Below are 23,011 nucleotides of genomic sequence, written 5' to 3'. Positions count from 1 at the left end.
TGAGTGAAATTTGATATCTCATACACTGGACATAAACCAAAAAGGGTCCTTCTGGCATTAGACTCTGAAAGAATGCAAGCTCAGTTTTGCATGTCTTATTTGCTTTTATGTAAGCTAACAAAATTTTGTTCCTTCCATTCCCCCCCCCCTTTATTTTAAACGTCCATGGAGCGTCTTTGCTAGCTAATTTCAGATCAGATAATCAACATGTTTTGAGTAGTTGAACCTTTTCACTAATTTTTACATTTGTCTTATGAAGCTTTCTGTACAATAGCTATAATCACACATTATGAAATTTATTCAGAAAGTTAACTCTCTTCTGATTTGTGCATTATAGGGATTTGAAAGCTGGCAATATCCTTTTGGGTGAAGATGGCTCAGTACAAATAGCAGGTAATGATGATTGAGGCTTAACAGTCGGTCAAGGAGAAATGGAAATGAAGCTAATCTGGGTTAAGTCATGCCTTTTGAGACACCCCCTCCCGCCCCCCGGAAATGCTGTAGTATCTCTTGGGCTACCAACTTCATAATGTGAGGGTGTCAACTGAAGAATGTGGTGCATTAGCCCAGTTTGAGACTACATGATCTCCAAAGCAACAATAAAGCATCTGAGCAGCCTATATCCTTACAATCCATACCAAGAGTGTCCAAAAACTTATTTCCCAGCATCTCGTACGATCCGCATGCATGGGAGAACTTGTTACCCAGACTTAGCAATTCACTTTGATGTCTTCTGCATTTATGTCATGAACTTTATTTCTGTAAATTATTCCAATACATCATGGTGACTTTAAAATCTACACTAAAATACAATGGAGATGTTTTTATAGTGACCTTGGCCTCAAGACTCTTCTTGAAGATGTGTGGAGTGATGTTTAGGAGAAAATGCCTCCCTTTCCACTTTTAGCATCTCATTGTTTCATGACGGACACTCCAATAATTTCAAAGGCCTCTTAAAGATCAGGTTATAAAACATGCACTTTCCTTCTTAGTGGTAGTCTGTCTATAATATCAACCAAGTAAATTGTTAATTCTCATGATGGCTAGCCACTAGGCTGCTTAAGTTTAAAAGAAGCTTTGAACATGCCATGGGTTGTCCACATGACTTTTTGCATGTTTTTGTTTGTTTTTTTTGTTTTTTGTTTTTAAATAGAAGTCTGCAAGGGCATTGAAATAACGCTGAACAGAACAGAAGCTATTAGTAGATTAGCTATCAAGAGCAAGTCACAAATTAGAAAAATGTTAGTTTTCAGTTTGTGAGCAGAAATCTCCTTTGAATTAAACAGGGATTTGGAGCAATCAAATTTTTTAATTGCTCCGCTCCAGCTCCATTCCAGCATCAATAGTTACTACTCTAGCTCCACTCTGCGCTCCAACTCAAATTAATTTTTAACTAAATAAAAAAGTGCATACTGTAATTTTGAAAAAACATTGATTTTATTCCGATTTTTAAAACAATTTAAATGTCATCAATGATACACACTAGAATATTCATAATTCATTCTGTAAAAAATTATTGCAGATATCAAGTTGTCTTCCATAGTCTGCTGCAAATCATTTAAAATTAACTTTAAAGCTGAAAACAGTCTCTCTACACTAGCTTGAGTTGTTGGCATGCTCAAAGCAATTCTACAGGCAGCTTGAATGCTGTGTGGGTAGCTGTGAATGGCCTCAAAAACAGACTTAACTTTTAGCCTACCAATAGACTCCATTGCCTCACAATGTTCCTGAAAGTTTCTCTCAAATATTGCTTCATTACAATTGTGTATCGCAGAAACTTGCTGCCATCTTTCTTGTTTGTTCAAATTCCTTTTCGAAGGCTTCATCTTCTGAAGAATTGGTGCTTAAATTATCTTCATTTCCCTGTGATGGTTGAAGATGTCTCGGGGATAGATGCTTGAACAAGTTCAGAGTGGAGATGGAAGTTTTGAGAACAGCCTGCTATTTCTGAAGGATGTGAACTTTCTGAAACCGCAGATTCGATTGTTGATGACTCCTTTTTGTTTCGTTTTCTTCAACCTCTTTCGCCGAGTTCAAATGTAGTAATAGATTTTGTTTTTCGAGTCGTCAAGCAATATCAAGGAGCCCTTCCTTTGCCTTTGGTATTTCCCTTGAGGTAAGAAGAATCTGATACCGTGGGTCAACATAAACTCAAGCAAGGAAATGAATATTGTCAAAAAGCTTCTCTTCGCATTTCTGCATGGAGGATAGGATTCCTTCTGCAATTTGTCCACCATTTTCTTGCAAGAATTTTGACAATTTTTGCCATTCCTTCATTAAAACTCCCAGGGTTACATCGACAGCTTGAAGATTCACGGTTTGGTTCAGCTTTGCCAAGAGGTCTCGCAGGTTCTTCGCTTCGTCCCATTCAGCTTTTGTTAACTTGTTTGTTAACTTTAACTTTTGTTAACTATCCTGTTCCAGCAGCAGCCACTTGTTCACAGTAAGATTGAAAAATGAGAAGCCGATCAATCATCGCAAATCTTGAACCCCAGTGAGTCGCAGTATCCAATGAATGAGTTACCCCATGTAGATCAAGCAGAACACTTCGAATACTTGGGGGTTCGTAGTTTGACGACTTGTTGAATTTTTGCCAGAAATTTCTTCGCATGTTCTTTGTTCAGTCCATCCCAGGTTGCCAACTGAAGAGTGTGAATACCACACCTCATTAGTTGGGTTTTGAGTCGTCCTCATGAAGCCATGTTGGAAGTATGAGGCTAGGGTCATTTAACCCATTGCGCAGCAGTATCCATGTTGAGTTTGATTTCATCCATTCATTTAGCTCTTTCATCAGGCAAAATAGCTTCAGTTCTGTCCACATCCCTGTTCTCAGAGGTAGAAATGGTTTCATTGTCCTTGCTGAAATTTTTGACTGCACATGTCATGTTTACTGCATTGTCAATGCAGGTGCTCAGCACTTGCATTTCACTGATCCCAAATTTTTCTAAAATAGCTTTCACTTGACTTTTCACGTACAAAGAATTGTGATGTCCTTCAGTGTCTATTTATGTCCAAGGTTTTTGCCACAGCTTTATCTTTTCCTTCTTCGTAGTACTGAGCATTGATTGCAAAGAAATTTCTGTTTCCATGGGTTGCAGCATCCATTTTCATTAGCACAATTTTTGCTCCAAAGCTTTCTTGAGCTCTTTGCGACCAAACTCAGCTGTGCTGACAACTAAATGACGAACCGCATCGTGCCCCGTTGAAATGCCAAGCTGCCAACGCATTTCACCTGCATTTTTTTGGAATCCTTTGTTCTTTAACCTGAAGGTAGTGAGCGGTGTTGAACTCCACCAAACCATTTCCATCAGCCCTTCACAGAAAGTATTGGCATCCATGGTGACTGTAACCTTTGAGGACTTCAAATATGAGTCAAATTTTGTTTGCTCAATTTTGGGTTTCTTTTCAGATGAAGGTCCGGCGGGGGGAAAGAAACCTTTTTTCTCCAGGAGTTTTCAAAGAGTCAGATGAATGTTGTTTAGCCGCATCAGCTTTCTGTTTTGCCTCATCTTCCTGGTCCTTTTTTGTAACCAGAGCTGCATAGTTTTCAGGATGGTTACATTTTACATGCCGCCAAAGATTGAAACTTTTCACAGCACTTGTTTCACTTGTGTTGAAGCTACATGGTTGGAGCTCCCCATTCACTTCCTTTTCCTACCTTGCACATTGCCAATTTCTTCTTTGCTTTTCCCAAAAGCCCAAATTTGGGTTTTTCAAATTCAAAAGTAAAGACGCCGTTGAGATTCTTTTCCGTAAATCAGCTATCAATCACTGGGGCGGGGGGCGGCAAGATTTGATTTTTGTTGTTGAAGCCATGGCCAAATCTTATGATCTTTGAAAAGCAATGAACAAAAGCATTACATTTTTTTCATAATGTACCTGCTTCTGATATCTTAACAACTTAAGGTACTTCGTATTTATTTTGGATTTTTCTGGACAAAAATGATTGATTTTCTTTTTACACAAAATTGTTATTAAAGTATATTTAATATTTTAACGTTTCTTGAAGTTTTAATGAAGTAGTGTTTTTAATGTACATAAATATAATTTTTATTTATAAATTGCAAGTTTTTCTTATGAAATATTGCAGTAAAAATATTTGAAATATTTTCCAAGTTTTTAATTAATATCTCAAAAATGCTTTTATATAGATGTATCAATGAAATTTGGTATGTTCCATAGCATTAATACGTGCTATTGCTGTTCTACAACATTGATTGTTGGGAAGTAACGAGGCTACACGTTACAAGGTTGGAAAAAAAACTTTCATGGGAAAGCAGATTCAAATTGCAAGCACAGTCCTTTTAATAAAGAGAGCAAATTTTCGGAAATATGTTTTTCCTTCATCGGGCTGGAAACATTGTACAAGATGGAACCTGTTGTTTGCTCTATCTTGTATAATCTATTCAGGCTGATGAAGCAAAAACATAATTCTGAAAATTTGCTCTTTACTAAAAGGACTGTACTTGCAATTTGAATCAGCTTTCCCATTAAACTTTATTTCCAACGTTCTATCATACATCATCATTCAAATAAAATTATTTAAACTACAGGCGTCATGAACTGGGGGGACTGGGCCAATTTTATTCAATATTTTTTTAAATCTTTGACTATTTAACGGATACGACTCTGGAATATAATTTAATGCTAAAACATGCATTAAAATGGTACTCTTAATTTTATTTGTATAATTAATTGTTTCCAAGAAAACTGTTTAAAAATTTTAATCTTCTTAAATGCTTAGAATGATACAAACAATTTTACTTATTATTTTTCAACTTTGGAACCATACATTTTAACCATAATAATAACCAAAAACTAAGTTATTATGGAACATAATATTACCGCTCGTAGCCAAGGGCAGTCGATGAGAAGCCTTTCTTGAAATATGAAATAAAAATGACCAACCGCCAGTTCGGGACACCTGTGGTTTAAATAATTTTGGATAATATAATATGGTAGCACATACTAACGCTAAAACACAGACATAATTTCATTACTTTATATTAAAGCGTTTTTGAGATATTAATCAGAAATTAACTTTTCATCACCTCTTTGAAGGGACTGTATCTCTCTCAGGAAGAATTTTAGGACGTGTTCATAGAAACGTTTTTTCTTAAAATGACCTAAGGATTCACCCCCAAAGTTGTGTTGGACATTTTCCAATCACTCTGGATTTATCACAAAAATCACTCCTAATTTATATCTACTGTATATTTATATGTCTGCTGCACGCAAATTTTTCAGTAAACTTAAAATAACAAACAACGCTACCAAAAGACCGTTGAACAGATGACCTATAAAATAAGTCTGCCAGAGTGATATGGGAGCTTGTACAAATGAACAAATGTACTGGTAATGGGAGCCTGTGTGAGAAATGAGCTTGTGGTTAATATCTCTTGCGATATCTTAATATATCAATAAACAAAAAGTGTGTGTGTGTAATTTTTTTTGCAATATACCTGTTTGTGATATCTTAAATGTTGTGTCTTACGTCACACTTTTCCATAATCGCAGCACTCAGCGCGTCTCGTTGATCAGCCCTTACAAAAGAAGTATCAACACACACTTATCTAACTAATCTATGCGAGTACGTACCCGCCTAACCTTTGCACAAGGGTGGGAGCAGTCTGCAGTGTTGCCGGATGTCTGATGATTATCTGATTCTTTAATAAACATATCTCCAAAAAACTTTGTAATTTTGTATCTGTACATTAAATCTTGATTTCGGCCGAAGTGAGAATAAGTGTGACATATTGCGTAAAGTGGTAAAGTAGATGTTAATATAAATTTTTATACAATCTGAAGCTTTTTGGCACCTTTAGGACTTTCTTGCTAAATTTCATCCATTTTGGATTGAAAATGGAAAAACAAAAAACTGGATTGGGGAGCAGTCAAGATTTTCTGTGCTCCGGCTCCACTCCAGCTCGGGGCAAAAACCTGCAGCTCCACTGCTCCACACTCCAGCTCCGGGCTCCACTCCAAAGTCCTGGAAATAAACAGAGGTAACATGTGGAGGTTTGACCTTTTTTCCCCAAAAAATCTAATAAAATTTAATGGGATATTAAATCTTCAGTTGCTTTTTCTATTGATGTTAAATTTGAAATAAAAGGAAATAATTGGGCAGACTTCTAGCTGTATCTGAAATCACATGGCTTCAAGTGTAGGACGTATCAGGCAATTGCTGAGACACTGTGACTTTTCCAAAACATTAGTTCAAGTATTTTTGAGATCCACTCATTTTATAAAGGAATTACCCCAAACTCTATCCATGTGATTGCTTTAGATTTTTGAAAAAGTGGTCTCAATTGATTTAACTTTGGATACTCTGACTATACTTTTGATCCTATTAAGGTCATGCAGTCCCTCTCATGAGTAATACTGTGTTTCTTGCCAGGATTACCATATGTCTCTTTGGACAGTACATCACTGCTTCTTACTCTAGTTAGAATCCCTGTGATTAGTTCTATGTCTTTTTTTCCATTCCTGTCCTTGGCATTACTCTTGGTGAGTAAGCCCCTTCACTGTGCTGTGAAGTCACGCAGTGCATCCAGAATTAAGGAAACTCCATGACTGTGTGGACATATGGCATGTATCCTGTGGCATATGGATTTTATGGCACGCTTTCTAGCTGGAAGGCTATTCCACATCTTCACCTGGGGAGAATAATTGAATCTGAACTGTCTTTGTGAGTCCTGGCTGGTTTGGGAAATTCCTATAACATGATTTGTAAATCCAGCAATAAATGAAAGCAGATATGCAAGATGAAAATATTTAAGGAGCTGAGAGTCCTCTGTTTTGATTTTTTACAATCTATTTTAAAAAAAATCTTCAATTTTTTCAGCTTTGTGGGTGCTCTGTATTTTCAGTTTGTATGTATTTTTTTCTTTCAAAGTCCTAAAAATGGTCGCAATCAAAAATCACTTTTCATTGAACACTTTACATGCCTCCCTTTGTTAACAATTACACCTCTGATTTCTATAATTAAAGGATTCCTGGCCACAGTATTGGTGGGTTTGCATAATAAAGTTCAGTTAAAAATGAGAAATATACAAAGACAAAATGGTTTGTTTAATGTTACACTTTCAAATATCATTGTTTACAAAGTTTAATTGCACTTCGTATTCTCACTTTTTGCAAAGTGCTAAGGCTAACAAATATGGGCGTTCATTTGTGTATGACAAATGAGAAATAAGTAATGCATCCAATGAAGTGAGCTGTATCTCACGAAAGCTTATGCTCAAATAAATTTGTTAGTCTCTAAGGTGCCACCAGTACTCCTTTTCTTTTTGCGAATACAGACTAACACAGCTGCTACTCTGAAAAATGAGAAACAGAATCTATATGGACTTAGAAGGGTGTTAAATATTCAAGTAGGCTCCTCAATCTTCAAGAAATTGAAGTGCAGGAAAGAGATGTCTAGTCACAGATCCTGGGGTAGTGGAACAGAGTTGGCTAGGGGGAATGTAGCAAACCTTTTGTTGCATGATTTGGAATTTTTAAAAAACTTTTTTTTCCCTCTTTCTATTCACTACAAAGGAGAAGTGAAAGTTTTTCCGCCTATTCTTAACTAAATGGTTCTAAAATCATTACTGGCTCATAGTCCTATAGCCTATTAAATACCAATAAGATTGTAACCTCTAGTACCTTGTGCAAGAAATAATTAGTACTTCATCGTTGTTTCAGCCTTCTATGCAAGTCAAGCTTAGAGAATATAAAAAAGCCATGGAATAAGTGAAGGAACAGAAACCCAAGTCGAGATAAGGAGCACACACTAATGAACAATTCTCCCTTGTTATCACAGTTGGAAATTGAGGGGGAACTGAAAGAAGGTATGGGCTGTTTGGTAAAGTTTTTCTTTAGTCAGTATAAGTGACAGTTCTGTTGTTTATCTTAAAGAGTGTACAGCTTTAATAATCTAGGGAAAAGATCTTTCATTTCCACTACGTATGTAGCTGTGGGTGCAAAACCCTTACATTTCAGCAGGCAGGTCTTCTATTGTTCCTTGATGTGGCTACGAATGAAACACAGAACAGATTGTGTTTAACCAGACTAGTTTCAGATGCTTTTGAGGCTGCCCCTTTTCAAAATTCTCAAAACTAAGGTACTTTTAGGCCCTGTTCAGTATTAATCTGAGTTTTAAACCTGGGAAAGTAGCTGGGTCATGCAGAGTGTTGTGAAGGTCTCCATATTTATTAGAAAGAAAAGGTTTAAAAATTACCACCTAATTTTGATTTTAGAGGAAACTTCAGCCAAAGCAACATAGTTTTAGCTCTGGGTACAACGGGCACCATTACCTCTACATTCACCAGCATTTTATTACAGAGTAACCTCCTCTGAATCCAGGGAAAAATTCGGGAAATCTTGGGTTCCACAATGTAGTAAAAGTTGGCAAGTACTGATTTAGTACAGGTGACTCTCTCCTGTCATCTGCTATATAATAGAATTGTCTAATGACTTTTTTTTATTTGCGAAAAGGAGTATGAAGTAGGTTTGTCACCAAATTTGAAATAATTGTGCGTGAGGATAGTCAGAGCTCAGCAACCAATTGTGCTGTGGCATCATCAGGGATAGCGTTCCTGACAGCTTGTATCCCATCTGTGTGTGGGATGTTTGTGTAGAGAGCCTCTACATCCATGGTGGCTAGGATGGCGTTTTCTGGAAGATCACCAATGCATTGCAGTTTTCTCAGGAAATCATTGGTGTCACAGAGATAGCTGGGAGGTGCTGGTGGTACAGGCCTTGGGAGGCAGGCCAGACCTTGCCCACAGACAACCCGCCAACCTGAAGCATATTCTCATCAGCAATTACACACCGCACCATAGTAACTCTAACTCAGGAACCAATCCATGTAACAGACCTCGATGCCAACTCTGCCCACATATCTACACCGACACCATCACAGGACCTAACCAGATCAGCCACGCCATCACCGGTTCATTCACCTGCACATCCACCAATGTAATATGTGCCAGCAGTGCCCCTCTATGTACATCGGCCAAACTGGACAGTCCCTAGGTAAAAGGATAAATGGACACAAATCAGATATTAGGATTGGCAATATACAAAAACCTGTAGGAGAACACTTCAGCCTCCCTGGACACACAATAGTAGATTTAAAGGTAGCCATCCTGCAGCAAAAAAACTTCAGGACCAGACTTCAACAAGAAACTGCTGAGCTTCAGTTCATTTGCAAATTTGACACCTTCAGCTCAGGATTAAACAGACTGTGAATGGCTAGCCAACTACAAAAGCAGTTGCTCCTCCCTTGGTGTTTGCACCTCAACTGCTAGAAAAGGGCCTCATCCTCTCTGATTGAACTAACCTAGTTATCCCTAGCCTGATTCTTGCTTGCATATTTATACCTGCCTCTGGAAATTTCCACTACATGCATCTGACAAAGTGGATATTCCTCCACGAACGCTTATGCTCCAATACTTCTGTAAGTCTATAAGGTGCCACAGGACTCTTAGTCTGGATCTGTAAAAGTGGCAAACACGGCTACCTCTCTGATACTCTCTCTCCAAAGTGACATGAGCTTAATGCCTGTTGACTTTCTCCCTGCACTGTACTCAGTGAGATTTGGGGTCATCCATGCATATGCTGCTTTTGCAAATGGACTCATCCTAAGTCACTTAACTGCTTTGGAAAATCTTGCCACTCGTGTATTAACTCACTGTGTGTGTGAGGCTGTCCCACTCCCACCATTCTTTCCACTTGGAAGACTCTTAAGAGGCTTCATAAACACCAATAGTTAACTTCTCTTCCTTGGCAGCTGCCTGTACATTGCTACTGTCTCTTACCACGAATGTGTAACACTATTTGCTGTCTGACTTCTTCAGTTTTGTCCACTTCCCTTTTCCCATTTGGTTAAGTGGCCTAACAATATAGGAAAATGTCAATGCTAAAGACACAATATTGGGTTAGGACAGGGGAAGTCATACCTCTCTGAACCTTTGAGTAAACAACCGATATGTTTTAAAGAATTTATATCGGAGATACAAAGCTACTTAGTGAAGGAACGCTTTTTGTTATCATGAGTGTTGTTTTTGTTCCTCCTCTATATATGATTTGTCAAACACTGCAGTCTCCAGCTAGTTTAATATGCATTTGAAAGTTCATCTCTGTGAAGTCATAAAATACAGAACATACACTTTATCTATGGGGCAGTATTTGGGTGATTTATTACGAAGCTTATACACCAAATAGGTGCATATAGATTAAATTTTTTAAAATGTGGTACACAGGCTTAAAGATAAAAACAAATGTGGCCTGAAAAACAAAACTAAAACCGGTTCTCATCTGCATAACTCATTTCATGAAAAGTTTTAATGAATAAGCTAGAATTGAAATATAGACAGCCAGTTAAAAAAAATAACATTGTTCTTCGTACTTCAGTATTCAGTGCAGAATTGCGTGGTTAGATAGGACTCTGTTCAGAAGATATTACCTATTACAGAATATTGACAAGTCCCAAAGCAGCAACTCCTAACCTATAATGTGTTTATATAAAACAAAAGTGCTTCATGGAGCGCCCAGATTCTCAAGGATATTGCTTTAATCCTTACCAAACAAGTTGCAGGTCAGGTCCCTGAAAACATATTTAGATAGCAAACTTAAATGCATTGTTTCTTCTGTGTTTATCGATATAGGAGGGAACCAAAAAAGACAATCTACTTGTAATGCGCTTACTGGATGCACACTTGATCGTTTTGTGGAGAGTAATGACAAATTATCAGTGACCAAACTCTAACCCCATTTTAAACCAAAGGCAAAATCCTAAATGCTGATCCCCACCAAAGTCAGTGTGGAAATGAATGTGAGTGGGTCCAGGTTTGGGTCTGTAATGTCTCAAATAAAGCCCTACTTTAGTTATGCTGTTAAAGAACAAAAATGTATGATACATAGGCACATGTTGAGAAGACTGGGTTCAAGTGTGAGAACTCTTGAATTAAGGAGTGCATTCAAGTCCTATGAATCAATTTTTAAAAAAGTAATTGTTTAAAACAAGTTAAGAATTGCGTGCTTAAAAAGAGGAATGCATAAGAAGCTGTGTTCTTAGCCAAAATTACTGGGCCAGTTGGAAATATTGCAGTCTTTTAAGATCAGAACAATCGTACTGGGTTAGACCAATGGTCCATCTAGCCCAGTATCCTGTCTTCTGACAGTGGCTGGTGCCAGATGCTTCAGAGGGAATGAACAGAACAGACAATTTTGAGTGATCTCAAAATGTTGTCCAGTCTCATCTACTGGCAGTTTAGAGGTTTAGGGACACCTGGAGCATGTGTCCCTGGCCATTTTGGCTACATTGCTATTGATGGACCTATCCTCCATGAACTTACCCAGTTCTTTTCTTGAACTCGGTTATATTTCTGGCCTTCACAACATCCCATGGCAATAAATTCCCCATGTTGATGGTGCGTTGTGTATGTGGTTTTTTTTTAACCTGATGTCTGTTAAGATGACCTTAACAGAAGAATGTGAACAGAGGAAGATAAAGCTGTTGTTCTGTGTCTCTAACGTTTTTGTGTAGTTCTGCCAGCTGTGAAAAGATAACTCTTCAGCTGAATTTAATTATAAAAAATTTTTATAATTGGACTTCTATTTTAAAATATATATTTTTTTCAGTTTAGTTTTGGTATGGGGAAGAGGGTGAACTTTTAATCCTTTTTTAAATGTGTGTTCCAGATTTTGGTGTTAGTGCATTTTTAGCGACAGGAGGCGATGTTACCCGTAACAAAGTAAGAAAAACCTTTGTTGGTACCCCATGTTGGATGGCACCGGAAGTCATGGAACAGGTATCTTTATGACTAATGAAATGCACTTGTATCTTATGATGACTTTACATTTAAAACACCACACTAAAACTTTTTTTTTCCCCTGCAATAGGTGAGAGGTTATGATTTCAAGGCCGATATGTGGAGTTTTGGAATAACTGCCATTGAATTAGCAACGGGAGCTGCACCTTACCACAAATATCCTCCTATGAAAGTAATTATCCTTGGAAATCATGTATAATTTAGTGTTGCATAAGTAACATTCAGGTCTTTACACGGAGTAAATTTCTGACATTTCTCTCTCTTTTAATGATTTGGGATTGCTCTACTTTTAGCTTATTAATTAACAGTCTTGTGTAGATTAAATGGAGGAGGCAAGGTTGCCCAGAGCTTAGAACTGGAAGATGGGATCCCTGTATTGTTCCTTGCTCTGTTTCTCCATGACCGTGAGCAAGTTGTATCATGTGCAGTTATCTGAAAAGTGGCTCTGTCATTGTAGAGCTCCACGTGGTAGCGCCTCTCTGACTTTAGATCAGATTTTGTTCAGATCACAAGTAATATATTTTTCTCTAACTTCCAGCCTTTCAGGTACACGTTGTATGTCAAGGTCAAACTGCATTTTTTGGCTTGCACGTTATCACTAAGTAACAAAGATTTTTCCAACCAGAAGTTAGCTAACAGTTCTGTTGAGGTGCAACCGAAAGAGGATTCACATTGCTTTTTCCTAGCTCTGTTAGGTCTTCAGTGCTAATAGCAGTAAAAAGTTTTTAATCTTGGAAGGATGTTGATACTAAAATAATTGGTGTGTTCAAAGTCACTTCCTCGAGTGTGCATTGATGGAAGTAGAAGGATGTCATTTTAGTCACTTTTCTGATCATACTTTGTCAATCTGTAATATTAGGAAGATGGGGGGCCTTTGTAAGGTTCAGGGCATGTAAAACACTTTGACATCATCAAAGGAATGATGGTATGGAATCAGAAATTTATTATTCTCAAAAATGGCGGAAAGCTGCAATAACTGATGTTACATTTGCCAAAAATAAGATTTTATGTGCTGACATTAGAGTTCACTAAAAATAATCTTAAATTGAGCAATTGAGGACTTCTCTGACACACATTTTTCCACTACATTTCATTCATAGAATTGTAGGACTGGAAGGGACCTCGAGAGGTCATTTAGTCCAGTCCCCTGCACTCCTGGCAGGACTAAGTATTAACTAGACCATCCCTGACAGATGTATGTTTAACCTTCTCTTAAAAATCTCCAATAATGCAGATTCCACAACCTCCCTGGGCAGTTTATTCCAGTGCTTAACCACCCTGACTATTAGGAAGTTTTTCTTAATGTCCAAACTAAATCACCCTTGCTGCAATTTAAGCCCATTGCTTCTTGTCCTATCCTCAGAGGTGAAGGATAACAATTTTTCTCCCTCCTCCTTTTAACAACCTTTTTATGTACTTGAAAACTGTTATGTCCTCTCTGTTTTCTCTTCTGCAGTCTAAACAAACCCAGTTTTTTTAATTTTGTCTCATAGGTCATGTTTTCTAGACCATTAATCATTTTTGTTGCTCTTCTCTGGACTTTCTCCAATTTGTCAACATCTTTCCTGAAATGTGGCGCCCAGAACTGGACACAATAAGCCAGTTGAGGCCTAATCAGCGCAGAGTAGAATGGAAGAATTACTTCTTGTGTCTTGCTTACAACACTCCTGCTAATGCATCCCAGAATTATGTTTTCTTTTTTTTGCAGCAGTGTTATACTGTTGACTCATATTTAGCCTGTGATCCACTATGGCCCTCAGATCCTTTCTGTAGTACTCCTTCCTGGGCAATCATTTCCTGTTTTGTTTCCCTTTTCCCATTTTATTAAACAGCATCGCCATCCCTGAGCTTTACTTCAAAAGATTAAGTCTTGAAGTTAGCTTGATTTTTGCTTTTCTGGGAAACAGTCTCGAGTGAATTTTAATAGGGAACATTTTAAAAAGGAACATTTCTCAGATGAAAACTGAGGTAGTTAGTGCTGTTTCATATTCTCCTTTAAAGTTACTAAATTACTTTTTTAAATTCTTAAATGTTAATGTTCTGAACGTAGAGAAACTCTGACTTCATTTCATTTGTTTTTAATATGCTTAAATTACAGCAACTGCTGTACATAGCAGTATTCCTACACAACCCTCTGATTGATACGTTTCTGTCAAAGAGTTACAAGAGTTAGCTGCCATGGCATTTCAAAAGAGGAACGTGGTGGTTTTTTCAATATAACACTAGTTGATTGCTTGTAGCAACTTCACTATTATGACTCTTCTCTCATTTTACCAGAATTAAACTGACTAATCCTGATGTGAAGGCCTGGCAGAAACCTTTTTCAGTTTTGTACAGTACTGCTGTCTTGTTTCGTTTTTTTCCTTGTCTCCTTGGTAAATTGTCTTTTATTCTCTTGTCAAGTGTACTCGTCATTGGTCTAAGAGGGTTGTGTGAGAATGCTTTATATGTACAGTGGCTACACACATTAATGCAGATTTATGTATTCATGAGGCTCATGTTAAGAGTTTGATTTTTAACTAAACAACTTCCGTTTTATTGAAACTGTCTCATTGAAGTATTGATACAACATAAAAGTCCATTACAGTACATGGAAAAACTCATTAGCTGAGCCTGACCTTTGTTACCTTTTTATATTAAATTTCTGTTCAAGTAGGCCATGTTTTAATGTTTACAGTGCTCTTCTCTCTGGTAACGAACTTCTTTATTCATGTGTTTCTGCTAATTCCAGATCATTTTCTTGGTTTAATGTTTCGTTAGCTTCCCTCTTACATTTTTTTTTTTCCATTCATCTCCTCTGCCTGCTATTTGATCAAAGTCTTCATTATCCTTTCCTGGAGTTGAAACAAGCTGATCCAAGTTGCATGGCCTCATCCTTCAAAGATAAATTGCTTCCTCTTTTCCCTCACCCCCTTTTCCATCCCATGCTTTTCCCATGTGCATAGCTACCAACAAACTTTCTATGTAAATATTTTAGCATGAGTCACTTGCAGAATAATATAGAAACAATTCTCTCTGCCTTCCATAACTTTTACAAGGTGTCCAGATGCAACTTATCTGGGAGCAAGACCATCCTAGGGATATTTCCAGACCTTTGTCTTCATAAATTGGTGGCTTTAGCTATATGTTATCTTTATGTCCTCCAAGGTCAGACGTGTGGCATTGTGGGTGATGTGCCACAGGCTTGGTTACAGGTAGGGGGAGAACTGGTTTGAGTAATGCCTGTCGGCCTTTACAAAATACTGTGCAAAAACCTATGCCATCCCTGACTTGCCACTCAACTTTTTTTTCATTCTTTTCAGAATGACTTTCCTGTTTGTTTTGGAATCTTATGATAGACTGAAGCATTTTGGTCTTCAGGACTTTTAAATTATTTCTGGAGACCACCAACTCAAAACTAACAAGTGGGTTTCATAGTATGTCTGAACATCACTTTGCTCCATCTATTTCTGATACTCAGTGAAGGTCTGATAAGTGAATGAACCCCATAAATGTCAGAGTAATGTGTACAAATTTATTACCCTGTTAAGTGTTGTGTGATGCCTCAAGATATTTTAAACAGGAACTTTCTATGTTTGGTGGAATATTTGTATCCTATTTCAGTTACTATTGTGTTATAATTTCACTGAGACGCTTACCATGTCACCTTTTGGTTTTACTATAGGTGTTAATGCTGACATTGCAAAATGACCCTCCCACTTTAGAAACGGGTGTAGAGGACAAAGAAATGATGAAAAAGTATGGGAAATCCTTTAGAAAACTAATTTCACTTTGTCTTCAAAAAGACCCTTCCAAAAGGTATGGCTTTTTTGTTGTGTAAAATGGAATTAGTCCAAAATTCAGTGAAGACTATTTTACTTTAAAAATCCTTGTTATGAATTTTTTCTTAAATATTTATTTGGAAAATCCTTGAGTTTCCTAATATTAGATCTTTGGTTTGGGGAGAAGGAGTTGGCTTTTAACAAACTTGTTGCAGCTTGATAATTAACTTGGTGTACTAGTATCCAAATATTCTAACTCTGTTGTGCAAAGCATTTCTCAAACATTTTGAAAAAACCCGGTTCCTGCCCTGAAGCACTTAATCTCTTATTTGAAACAAACAAAACCCCTCACTACTTCTTGCAAGCCCATCATAAAGATTATGACCATGCTGATCAAGCTGAGCTTTTAATGTCTGAACATACTGACTGCTTGAGCCTAAACCAGAAAATGCTGTTGGCCTTCCTTGTTCTGAGATGATCTTATTTCTAACTCTACATTGTCATTTGCGCTCTGTGACAAGATTATTTCAAGAGAGGGTTAAGGTGTTTTTTATGTTAGAAATAAATAATGTAAACAACTGAATGGCTCTGAGCTAACTTGAAAATTTTATATATTCCATCTTTCTTCATCTTTCTGAATCATACGTTTCTGCTCTATTTTTGTGACTGAAATACTTCAGATAATTACACTTTGTTCCAAAACTGTTGGTAAAGTCCCACAATGATGTCTCTCATTATCCTTTTGATAGCGCTATCGATGTAAATCCATTTTATATGTTTCTCTTGCTTGGACTCTGTGAGAGCCACATTCTGTAATTAACATGTTTTCTTAGTATATTTAATAAATCACTTATCTCTTTTAGAAGTTACAGTACTAGCTGTACAAAACAATTCTCCTTGTCTGAGTCACCTGACTCACTGCTCTCTTACCTTATTTTCATGGTGTAATTTGAGTTCAGTGGTATTACAATAGTGTAAAATTAGAGTAATATAGTTGTGAGTCAGACTTAGTGAGCCTGCTGTAAATCAGGGTAAATATGGTCAGAATAAGGCTTAAGAGCTGAGAGCAGAGATAATAGATAGATCAAGAACACTTAAGAAATAATAAGTGCAAATGAGACCTTTTTTAATTTCCCAGAACTCCTCAGAATTCATCCTCTTGGCTCAGGAGATCATTTGTGTAGTATCTTCAAATTCCCCAGACTTTCATAGTCTGTCTCATTAATTTTAAATCCTCGGAGTCTGGTTATGCTTTAAGCATAGTCCTACAACTTGCAGACTGCTTAAATACATTTTAGTGTTTTCTTTAGATTGAAACATGTTCTGGAAAAACAACTTTTATTATGGTTACAAATTATTGTAGAAATGGCCAAATGTTTTCAGGGCATGATTAAACTGGTGATTGTCCCTAGGAAGTTAGCAGTTGCTGTAGTTTTCCCTGTCTCTCTGTATTTGGAGTATCTGCTGCAAACACTTGATTCCTTGCAGTTCAGTTCCCAGTGGTTAGCTGTTCCTCATTAAGCATACCAGTGTGTGACCATCAGGTATTAACGTTCCTGGTGACTTTCTGCTTTTTTAGTGTAAAACTAAACTACAGTGCTAGTGCCTGTGCATGGCTCCTGCTGTTAGATCTGACTACAACGGATCTTTCAATTTTCTTTTAAAGCTTCCATTAGTTTACCCATCTTGAAAAGGAAGCTTCTAGGTGTGTCACCTACTCACATATCCAAGTGCTGTGGATATACTGGATCTGAAAAATGGCTATAAAACTTTGTTGTCTATCTCTAAATTCGATAGTTTTCTCCTTGATGGCAGGATCTCTGTCTCTCTGTACCACGTGTGGAGCATGTGAACGGGGTTTATTTAAATAATAAAACCTTTCTTCCTGGTCTCTTCTTCCCTTTCTCTCCAAAACCTTATACCACATCAAATAAGAGTGGCACATTAACAAGCTAAGCAAACTTTCAATCAACATAGAATTTGCAACTTTGTGTGGACACTCCATCTCAATGGAGTGTCTCAATATAATCGCATTTTATCTTAAACCCATGCAACTTTTGTATGTAGACAAGCCCTTGTGACCTTCCTGAATTACTGTAGGTGGTTCTTATATTTTAACCACTCATAGACAAATGCAGTGAGGCATTAATTGGGCTTTGTTTGGGTTTCTGTTCAGTCCTCTTTATCCTCTGCAATAGGATGATATAACTTACTTTTTAGTTGAAAGTCCACTTTTTTCCATTGAAAATTAAACATTAATTTGTGAAAAAGGTGTCTGGTTTTTTTTGTGCAAAGTTAGAGGTTTTTCTTCCCTTCCTTCCATTGAAAAAACTGAATGCCAAAGACCAAAATATTCTGATTCAGATATGTCACCATGGTGCGCATGGGATTTGTGGTTTGGTTCCCTCATGTCCCCAGTCCCTTCTATGGGCTATGCTTCCCAGCTAGAATACATCTCCTATAATGCACCTTGGCTAGGGACTCCCATGATATACCACCTCCCCTCACCAAGAAGGGGATGCTGGTGTATCATGGGAGACCGAGCTCAGACTATAATGAAGAACAGGAACATCAGGTACCTCAGATACAACTCCCCTGGGGCACCACAGCAGCATTTTCAAATCAAACTCTGTGTGTGTGTGTGTGTGTGTGTGTGTGTGTGGTTTTTTTTTTTTTTTTTTTAATTTTGTGCTGAAATATTTCATATCTTTTGGTTGAAATTTTTTGTGGTGGGTGAGGAACCAATTTCTGACCAGCTCTGCTTGACAGTAGATCGATATATTGATCGGTGCTCTGCTGTACCTCTAGGCAAAATGGGCAAATGTTGTTGCTGCTCCTTATTCAGAACTTTAGCATATCATTATGGTCAGCAATGAAGGTTGTGACTTCAACTGCTGCAAACTTCAAAAGTGTAAATTCAGGGGGGCCTGGGAGGAAGATCGCTGAACAGATAACTCCAGGGACTAAAAATAGAACATAGAGCATTTGGCTTCTAGGACACTGCATCAGATTCTACTTGTGTGTCTAGGGACTGAAAGCTCTGACAGTGCTGTTTGGTTTATGAAACAAGTTAATAAGCTCAGTCCAGTTCCTTGTGGACAGGTGTTCAAATCACTGAAATACATGGCAATTGGTGCTTTCCTCACTATTGGGAAAATTTTAATGATCTTTTCATCGGTATAAACTGATTGCTCTTGAGCAGGGGTAGTCAATAGCTGGACCTCTGGCCGAATCTGGGCCACCAGATGCTTTTTTGAATGGACTCCAAAATTATTTATTTATTGTTGGTTTTTATTATTTTCTCTGGAGTCTGGACTTTGATTATACCTTGACAAAAAATAGACTACCCCTGTGTCTGGAGCATGGTTTAGGCACATGGGCTGGATCATCTAGGGAAGCATGCATGTCTTGGCTTTTTAATCCAGCACCCCTCACAAGCACTAAATTCATTTTAAAGAAAAAGATGAACAATGAAGGACAGGATATTCATTATATCCAGTGCTTTCACCATCTAGGAACTCCATCTCCCAAAGTGTATAGTGAATTAATACATATACCAGTATGGATTTTTAAAATTAATTTTGCAGCTATCATTGCTATTCATTCAGCACTAATTCAAAAGTACCATGTCATTTCATGAATGTCCTGTACAGTATTCATTAGGAGGGATCTCTGTTTCTGCTCTAATTTGTTATCAATCTTTCAGGCCCACAGCAGCGGAACTTTTAAAATGCAGATTCTTCCAGAAAGCCAAGGTAAAATACTTAATCCTACATGTAAATCTGCTCTGTTTCACAATTTATGTGAATCTCCTGTTTTTCCTTGTATTGGGTTTAACTGTCCAAATGTTGGTTTTTCAGAATAGAGAATACCTGATAGAAAAGCTTCTTACTAGAACACCTGATATAGCACAAAGAGCAAAAAAGGTAAGGTTCTTCACACTTTTTTCTCTAGACAGTAGAATAGGATATTGTCCAGAGACTAGCATGGGGGAAAACTCAGTATGTTGATTGTTAACTGTCTGAATGTAGCAATTCTCTCACTAAACCCTTCACAGATGGTGACTGTTGAAAATGAATAGCTTCTGAGGTTGAGCTTTCTCCAAAAAGTCTTAGGTCATTTTGACTTCCTTCCTTATTGTGCCTTGTCAAGGTGGTAAGATGGGAAAGAGATTTTTTTTTTTTTTTTTGCTTTACATTTTTAGTTGGAAAGCTATAAAATCAGGAAAATCCTTAGTTATTAGGAGGTACAGAAAATGGTGAGCATATAGGTCAACAGACAGAGGAAATGAAGTCATGAATTCAGGACACAGAATACAGAGTAAAGAACACAACAAACAATATTTACAAAAGATTAGCTGGTTAGTAATTATTATAAGTCACAAAGACATCGGTAAAAGTTCTTCAGTTGGGAAGAAGCTGGCAACAGGGCACTTCCAGAGAGGAACGCTTGTTCTCTTCCCTGACCCAACAGACAGAGCCCTTGTTGAGCCACATGCTGCAAGGCTTTGCTCTTCTCTTGGGCTTTCTGAGAGGTTGGCTTGACTGGGAACTAAGGGCTAAGGTGGGAACTCTCTTCAGGAGTCTTGTGGCTATTGACCCAATATAACTTGCAAGAGCGAGGGGTTTTTCATCATAACTATTGTAGAAGCCTCTAGAGTTCAGAAAAGACATTTTTTTCAGTGAACTCAAAAATATATCATTTAAGCTACTCACTCTTGATTTTTTTTTTTTTTTTTTTTTTTTTTTGTTCCCTAATAAACAAAGGTGCTGGGACATAGAGGTCTGATCAGGTCTAACTTTTAAAGCTGGACCCAAACCTGACTAGACAGCAGTCATTCCTGAGCCTGAGTGTAGAATTGTTTCAGCTCTGACAGTTGTAGGGTATTTGTGCTCAGGGAGCTATGGGCAAAGCACTGGGGTTACTGCCTCCAGGCCAAGGTGGGGTGTTCCATGACCAGAGGATCAGTGGGATTTTTGCCTTCATGGAAGTTCAGGGCCTGTGGGAAGTGATGAGTTCAGCCCTGCTCATTGGAAAAGCTGCCTTGTCTGCAGGGACCAGCAGGCCAGCAGTGGTTTGCTCAGACACTCCATCTCTGTGATAAGGCCAAGCAGCTGGAGCATCTGCTACCTAGCCGTGCAGGCCCAGGGGTTATTCCCCCTTCTGTTCCTTCTTGTGAGGTGGGGAGACAGGCACCTGCCCCTGAGCAGGCTCAACTTGCCAGCAGCACTAGGATGCTTCCACCCACCTGGGAAACAGCAGCCCCACTACGGCCACTGCTCTCCTTAGAATTAATCCTTGTCCTGCTTCTGGGAGTTTGAATCCTGTTGCTCCACCAAAGTCATTCCTGCTTGGGGTACTGTACTTTCAGAGGGGCGGCAATGGGGTCCTGGTCAGACGGGCTGGGGAGTGAGGAGGATGTTGAGGGGAGAGGGAAGGTATAGGAGGAGAGTGGAGGAGAACAGAGGATTGTGGGGCAGGGGGAACTGTGGAGATGGTGGGCCTGGGGAAAGCAGGGCAGCGCCGCGGGAAAGGAGTGGGGGTGGGGAGGAGAAGGCAGTGTGAAGGGCTGACAGGAGGAGCAGGCGAGGGTAATAACTAACGTAGGCTAAAAAGGGAATCTGATAAGGGCTTTAGGAAGCTGGAACTGTGTGTGTGTACGCGCGCACACACACACGTGCGCGCACACACCCCCACACCCTTCTGACCCAAGCTGGAGAGTGTCGGATGGTTTTCATACCTGACCTAACGCACATAGTCTGTTCCCGTTGGGTTACAAGACCCTATTGGAAATCAGTGACAGGCAATAGGGATCTGTGGCAGGGTGCGTGGTGGTAATATTCTAGAGGAGGAGGAGAAGCAGTTCTGGAAATGGAGTGGTTGGGAAGAAGTAGGCAGTGTTAAAGATTGGAAGAAGGAGTAGGAGGATCCAGAGGCGGATTGAGTAAATGAACTTCTTTATTGCGGTACTTGTTCATCTCTTTTATCTAAGTTAATGTATTAAATTTAGGTATTTACATAACACCCTCAAAACCCTTATTTGATTATTTGAATGCCCATACTGAATATTAATAGCTATATACTGAATATAATTATACCTGCCCTGTTTACTGTTTAGAGCATTAAGCATATTATACAGACCTTTTTATCTTGAAGATACATTTCTTTGCAGTAACTGTAGCCACAAGTTCTCTTAATCAGCAGTTCACAGGGGAGGGAGGAAGGGGCCATGGCCCAAGCTCGTTTATGTACCTGGCGGGTGGGCGGGGGTACGCTTCTTCACACAAGGTTATCCTTCAGACAACCATATTCCTCATGCAGCTGCAAAATTTATCTATCCTTAACAAGGGAAGGGAAAAGGATGGCAACTTTATCTATCAAGTGAAGAAATAGTGCTTGCCTGTGCCGCATTCCCTATTACCATGAAAGCAGTTACCCAGGTCTTTATATAATCCTTACATACCCCAACACACAGGAGGAATGGAAGACTCAGAGGGAGCGCAGTGAGCACCACATCTCTTTGCCCATGTGGTGACGGCAACATGTGTTGGAAGGAGTTTGTGTAATTTAACTTTTAAAAGGGGGGGGGGAAATAGGATTTTTCATTTTATACCACAATGGGAATCATTATAATCTTCTATCTCCGAAGACCCATTTCTAAACCTTTATAGTACGGGCCACATTTTAAATAGTTTGTCTCCTGACCATGCAGACCAGCCTCCCCTCTCATTCACAGTCCCATAATATCGGAGTCAACTGCAGCAAATTCTCATTAGGAAAGTATTTAACGTAACTTTATCTCATAAAAACAGGTTTCGGAGTAGCAGCCGTGTTAGTCTGTATTCGCAAAAAAGAAAAGGAATACTTGTGGCACCTTAGAGACTAACCTGTTGTTATGCAAGGCACTGAATTTAGCCATATGGAGTGGAAATCTATCAACTTCATGAAAAAACTCTTACAGATACAGACAGACATCTTCCTCTCCAAAAATGCTCAAATTTGTTAGTCTCTAAGGTGCCACAAGTACTCCTTTTCTTTTTTTTTATTTCATAAAGTAACTTTTCATTTGGAAATGAGAAGCCAGCACAATGCTAGCTCTCCATGGATGGCCATTAAGTACTCCCAAGACCAAGTTTGGGCACCTCTGTTCTCAGATTCAGGGTAAACCCCAACACTTCCCCGACCTCCTTAGAGTTGTGAAGAAAACAGACCTCCTGAGAGAGCTGTAAACGCCATCATGTACTAAAAATGCCAATAGAGTAAACATCTGCCAACTGCAACATAAACTGAAAAATGTTAAGTTTTCAGCTAGTGAAGACATTAAATTATTTAAAAGTTTTAAAAGCCTCAACATTAATATTCATTGGAAATTTAAGCTTTAATTCACTTACAATTTTTTGTTGGCTGCTATTTTAAGATGCTATAAAATAT

At 38.4% G+C, this 23,011-nt stretch overlaps 1 protein-coding gene across 1 annotated transcript in view; it reads left to right on the top strand.

Moving 5' to 3' along the window:
• The window catches only part of STK39 (serine/threonine kinase 39), a 198,400-nt gene that overhangs the window by 58,314 nt on the left and 117,075 nt on the right, over positions 1 to 23,011 (top strand). The window contains exons 5-10 of the mRNA XM_038422540.2: positions 338 to 393; positions 11,689 to 11,798; positions 11,890 to 11,991; positions 15,484 to 15,617; positions 19,287 to 19,335; positions 19,441 to 19,506. Coding sequence (XP_038278468.1) covers positions 338 to 393; positions 11,689 to 11,798; positions 11,890 to 11,991; positions 15,484 to 15,617; positions 19,287 to 19,335; positions 19,441 to 19,506 — 517 coding nt within the window. The remainder of the gene's footprint in view (positions 1 to 337; positions 394 to 11,688; positions 11,799 to 11,889; positions 11,992 to 15,483; positions 15,618 to 19,286; positions 19,336 to 19,440; positions 19,507 to 23,011) is intronic.

Source organism: Dermochelys coriacea, chromosome 11, assembly GCF_009764565.3.
Source record: "Dermochelys coriacea isolate rDerCor1 chromosome 11, rDerCor1.pri.v4, whole genome shotgun sequence".
In the NCBI taxonomy this organism is placed as follows: domain Eukaryota; kingdom Metazoa; phylum Chordata; order Testudines; family Dermochelyidae; genus Dermochelys; species Dermochelys coriacea.
This window is presented reverse-complemented; position numbering and strand designations above follow the sequence as displayed.